The sequence below is a fragment of the Olea europaea genome, chromosome 16 (assembly GCF_002742605.1).
Source record: "Olea europaea var. sylvestris chromosome 16, O_europaea_v1, whole genome shotgun sequence".
NCBI lineage: Eukaryota > Viridiplantae > Streptophyta > Magnoliopsida > Lamiales > Oleaceae > Olea > Olea europaea.
The window spans coordinates 5,824,347-5,825,808 of NC_036252.1; the positions used below are offsets into that span (position 1 = coordinate 5,824,347).

The window sequence follows — 1,462 nt, forward strand, 5'->3', positions numbered from 1 at the left end:
CCTGTTTGATTCAAAATCTTTTAAAAAAATATAATTTTAAACAGTGATTTGACATTATTTCAATCATACATTTTTCGATAAAATAATATTATATGTAAATTCAAAACATTTCTTTATTCATTAACTACATATTTTTCATCAATACACTATTCAAAATACATTCTTATAAAAATAATATGGCAAAAACAAGGCAAACAAAACCCTAAACAAACTCAAAATGGAGCACAAGTCCCCCTCTCCTTCTCCCAGTTGCTTATGGGTTTTGAATTGAATCCATTAATCCGTCTTCTTTTCATTTCCATTAGAAGTTTAAGGCCACTATACTTTGTACTTTTTTCTTTTTTTTCTTTTTTTTTTGCTTCTTCTTCCTTTTTTTTTTTTTTTCTTTTTTCTTTTTTTTCTTTTTTTTTTGCTTCTTCTTCCTTTTTTTTTTTTTTTCCCCTTCCAATTTAGATAATAAGTAACATAAGCTAGATTATTTCATTTTCGTTTGTTAAATAGAGTTCTTTTGGTCCAATCTTGAGAATATTTATTGGGTTTTCAATTTTATTTTTCTTTCCATTTCAAGACTGCAGTGATTAGGGTTTTTTGGCAGCTTTGTTTCCAAAGTAGTAGTCCCTCGACTTTTATTACTTTTTCAGTCAAAATATAAGTAATTTCATAAAGTAATTCTTACAAGTTTTCTAGAAATGGTGATTCTGTTTTTCACTTTTGGCAGTACTTTCAATTTTGCTATGATCAGTAAAGATTTCAGCTGAATGTTCTATCTATATAATTTATAGCCTTGGCACTTCATTCCACTTTATCTCCATAATTCCCTCAAATGGGTCCATCCTGTAGAAGAAGAACCAGAAGCACAAGAAAATCATCGTCAAGAAAAACCCTTTTCAAGAAAAAGCCTCAAAATTCAAAGAAGAACCAAGAAATCTCAGTCATTTCTTCACCTTCTTCCACGTCCGCGGCCAAGCCCTCTTCGAATGATTCAGTGAAGATAGATTCTGGCTCCATCGACTGTGATCAAAGTATTGATATGTTGTCAACCAGTACCAGTAGTGCTTGTTCCACTCCTAAGGCTGAGAGATTCCGAATACCGGAGATTACAACTTGCCCTCCCGCACCAAAGAAACGAAAAATAGTTACAAGTTGTTCATTGCGAAGAAGCCCAATAACGTTCTTTGATCCTCCAGATATAGAGCTCTTCTTTTATTTCGCTCTTCGTGGAATCTCAGCCTGATACTTAAATGAAGGTCTTCATAATTTACAAGATTGTCTTCACTGTAATATATATGTCACTTTTTGTTTGATCTTAGATTGGTGTGAGACTTAAGTTTTTTGAGTGGTTTTAGAAATTGGAAGAAGATTTTAATTAGCCTTGTTTTAGGTTTTTATTTTCTGGCGTGTAGGGAAAATAGTACTGATGTGCTAAACTTTTAGCTGGGCTTGTAACTTGTGTGATTTTCTT

The 1,462-nt window shown here is 32.0% G+C and overlaps 1 protein-coding gene across 1 annotated transcript; it reads left to right on the plus strand.

Moving 5' to 3' along the window:
* Window positions 1-823: 823 nt before the first annotated feature.
* LOC111412542 (cyclin-dependent protein kinase inhibitor SMR9-like) lies at window positions 824-1,234 on the plus strand. The gene has a single exon (XM_023043477.1). It carries the CDS (start codon window positions 824-826, stop codon window positions 1,232-1,234), a length of 411 nt encoding a protein of 136 aa, XP_022899245.1.
* Window positions 1,235-1,462: the final 228 nt, after the last annotated feature.

Coding starts and splice junctions, on each gene's coding strand:
- LOC111412542 (XM_023043477.1), top strand. CDS start 824: ATGGGTCCATCCTGTAGAAGAAGAACCAGAAGCACAAGAAAATCATCG.